Raw genomic sequence first — 3,093 nt, 5'->3', positions numbered from 1 at the left:
CATAATGTGCAAAATCAATCTAGTGAATTTACACCAATTCCTTCAAGTTTATCTCCTGAAATTGAAGCTTCTCCATCCTCAAATCCTGAATGTCAATGGTCTTCTTGTATTGAACGGGATCCGGGGAAAAGAAAACAAATTTGCGAATATCCTATTAATGCACGGGATGAGATTAGATGGGCATATCTACTAGCTGGGCCATATCAACCAACACTTTTGAACTACAAGAAGACCACTTTTGGAAATCAACGTCGGAATTTTCAGAAAAATTGGTTTAATCAATTTAGGTGGTTTGAATATTCACCTTCAGAAGATAAGGCATATTGTTTCTACTGTTTTCTATTTCTGAATGATGGTCATTCATCAAATATTTCGACGTTGGCTACTGTGGGATTTGACAATTGGAAGATGGTTAACCAAGGAAATAAATGTGCTTTTCTTACTCATGTTGGTTCTGCACCTTCGTCACCCCACTTGAATTGTGTGAGAATGGCTGAAGATTTAATGAATTCGTCTCAACATATTGAAAGGGTAATTCATTCACAAACAAAAGAGAAATGTCAAAAAAATCGCTTGCGCCTAAGGGCTTCAGTTATAACTGTCCGGTTGCTAGCACTTCAAGGTTGTGCCTTTAGAGGTCACGATGAATCTTCATCTTCATTAAACTGTGGGAATTTTATTCAAATGCTTAAGGCTTTTGCACAATTGAGTATGGAAGTTGATAAAGTTGTATTAGATAATACTCTGAAAAATGCTCAGTACATTGCTCCAAATATTCAGAAGGATATTTTGCATATTATGGCTAACAGAGTACGAAAGATGATTCGTGAGGATGTTGGAGACCGAGAGCAATTAGCCATTATTTTGAGGTTTGTGAATAGTTATGGTAAAAAAATAAGATATTTGATATTCTTGCTCGACATGACCTTCAACTTAGCAAAATGAGAGGTCAAGGATATGATGGTGCTAATAATATGCGTGGTACTTGAAATGAACTTCAAGCTTTATTTCTTAGAGATTATCCATATGCATATTATGTTCATTGCTTTGCACACAGGTTACAACTAGCATTGATTTCTATAGCTAAGGATGTCAGTGTTATTTGGGAATTCTTTTCTCATTTGGATAATATTATCAATATTATTAATTCTTCTTCTCAGCGCATTAGTGAGTTACAAAATGCTCAAAGAAAAGAAGATAAGCATATGTTGAGTATTGGAGAGCGTGAGTCTGGAAGTGGAGCCAATCAAATAGGTAATTTGCAACGTGCTGGAGCAACACGTTGGAGTTCTCATTATGATTATGTAAAAAGCATGATAGGCATGTACTCTGTAACTTGCAAGGTGCTTGAATATCTTAAAGTTCATTGTTCAAAAGCAAGTTCTCGAGCTGAAGTTCGTGGCGCTTATAGACACTTTGCATGTTTTGAATTTGTGTTCAATTTGATTTTAATGCACAAAATTATGAGAATAATTGATGTTCTTTATCAAGCCCTTCAAAAAAAATCACTAGACATTTTGGCTGCTATGAGATTTGTTTCTATTGCGAAACTTATCCTTCAAGAATTGAGAGAAGAAGGTTGGGAAGTGTTTCTTCAAGAAGTAAAAGATTTTTGTTCAAGACACAACATTCACATACCGGATCTAGATTCTTCATATATGATTGGTCGTTATAGTGATGAGACTACAGTTGAGCACCATTATCATTTTGATGTTTTCAATGAAGCAATTGATTTTGTATTGATGGAGTTAAGTACACGATTTAATGATAAATCAATAGAACTCATTTCTCTCAGTGTGGCTTTGGATCCCAAAAATTCATTTGAATTATTCAATAGTGATGATATTTGTACACTTGCAAAAAAGTTCTATCTTAAAGATTTTAGCAGCCAAGATACTTATGCTTTAGAATATGAGTTGAATTATTATGTTCATGATGTGATTGCTGACCAAAGGTTTCAAGTATCTACACTTGTTGAATTGTGCCAGGAGTTGACCAACAGTGGAAGGTTAGATACATACATTATGATAACTAGATTGATTCGTCTTGTATTGACATTACTTGTTTCTACTGCAACTACTGAGTGGGCATTTTCAGTAATGAAACTTTTGAAGACAACACTTCGTAACAAAATGGAGGATGACTTCCTTACTGATTGTATGACACTCTACATTGAAAGAGAACTTGCTCTTACAATAGATGTAGATTCTGTTGTAGATGAATTTTTTGTTTCAAAATCTCGTCGAGCTCAAGTTTAATGAAAATTTGTTGTATTAACTTTTTGGTCATATAAGAATTTTATTACATTAACTTTTTAAAATTTCAGCCCCCCCAACCTAAATTCCTGGATCCGCTCTTGAGTGGTGTGGTGTTGAGACGGTCGACTGAGTGGTAGGATTGTTGAGTTAGCTGTCTTGTAAGTGTCAATGAAAAAGATGAAGTGAGTTGTTTTCCACCATTGGAAGTGGCAAGGAAAAAGATGGATGGCAACTTCAGTTGTGATGTTTGATTGATGATAAATGGTATCTATCAGAAATTCATAACCTTCTGAATTAATATAAAATATTTTATTTATTTTTCAAATACTAAAAAAAATAGGAGAAAATGTTTTCTAAGTAACAAGATGACATATTTGTTACACTTTTCTTTTATAGGCCAAGCTCAACCTTGTTACTCTCACAGTGTGACGGCTCCGGCAAGTTCATCGAAAGTTGTCTAGCTTTGGTAAAGTATCATGGCATGAGGGTGGCATATCATGACGAGTTATGGATGGAGGGCATGCTCAAATGTTAGATGGCACATGATTGTTGTGCCAAGGTGATAGCAAGCATGCGAGGTAATGCAACATCGTGCGGTAATGTGCAGGAGAATGGGCATCGATGGCTAAGGCACTCGCACACGAGGCGACAGTTGGCATGGTTGGTGCGCACGAATGCGACTGGACTCAATTGAGTGAGACGGCTGCCACGGGACACCACGCAAGCCAAGAGATGTAGGCACGTTAGTGGGCTGAATTAGCCAAGATATGCGGGACACGGGGGCAATCCGTGTGCCTTAGCGGGAGACAAGGCCAATAGGCGGGAACGGGTACAG

At 36.8% G+C, this 3,093-nt stretch overlaps 1 protein-coding gene across 1 annotated transcript; it reads left to right on the top strand.

Annotated features, from left to right (window-relative positions):
• Positions 1-489: 489 nt before the first annotated feature.
• Positions 490-2,258, top strand: LOC127811097 (uncharacterized). The gene is made up of 2 exons (XM_052350810.1): positions 490-869; positions 1,058-2,258. Exons 1-2 carry the CDS (start codon positions 490-492, stop codon positions 2,256-2,258), a joined length of 1,581 nt encoding a protein of 526 aa, XP_052206770.1.
• The last annotated feature ends 835 nt before the right edge of the window (positions 2,259-3,093 follow it).

This window comes from Diospyros lotus, chromosome 10, assembly GCF_014633365.1.
Source record: "Diospyros lotus cultivar Yz01 chromosome 10, ASM1463336v1, whole genome shotgun sequence".
Classification (NCBI taxonomy): Eukaryota; Viridiplantae; Streptophyta; class Magnoliopsida; order Ericales; family Ebenaceae; genus Diospyros; species Diospyros lotus.
Note: the sequence above shows the minus strand (reverse complement) of the source record. Positions and strands in the feature narration are given on the sequence as shown.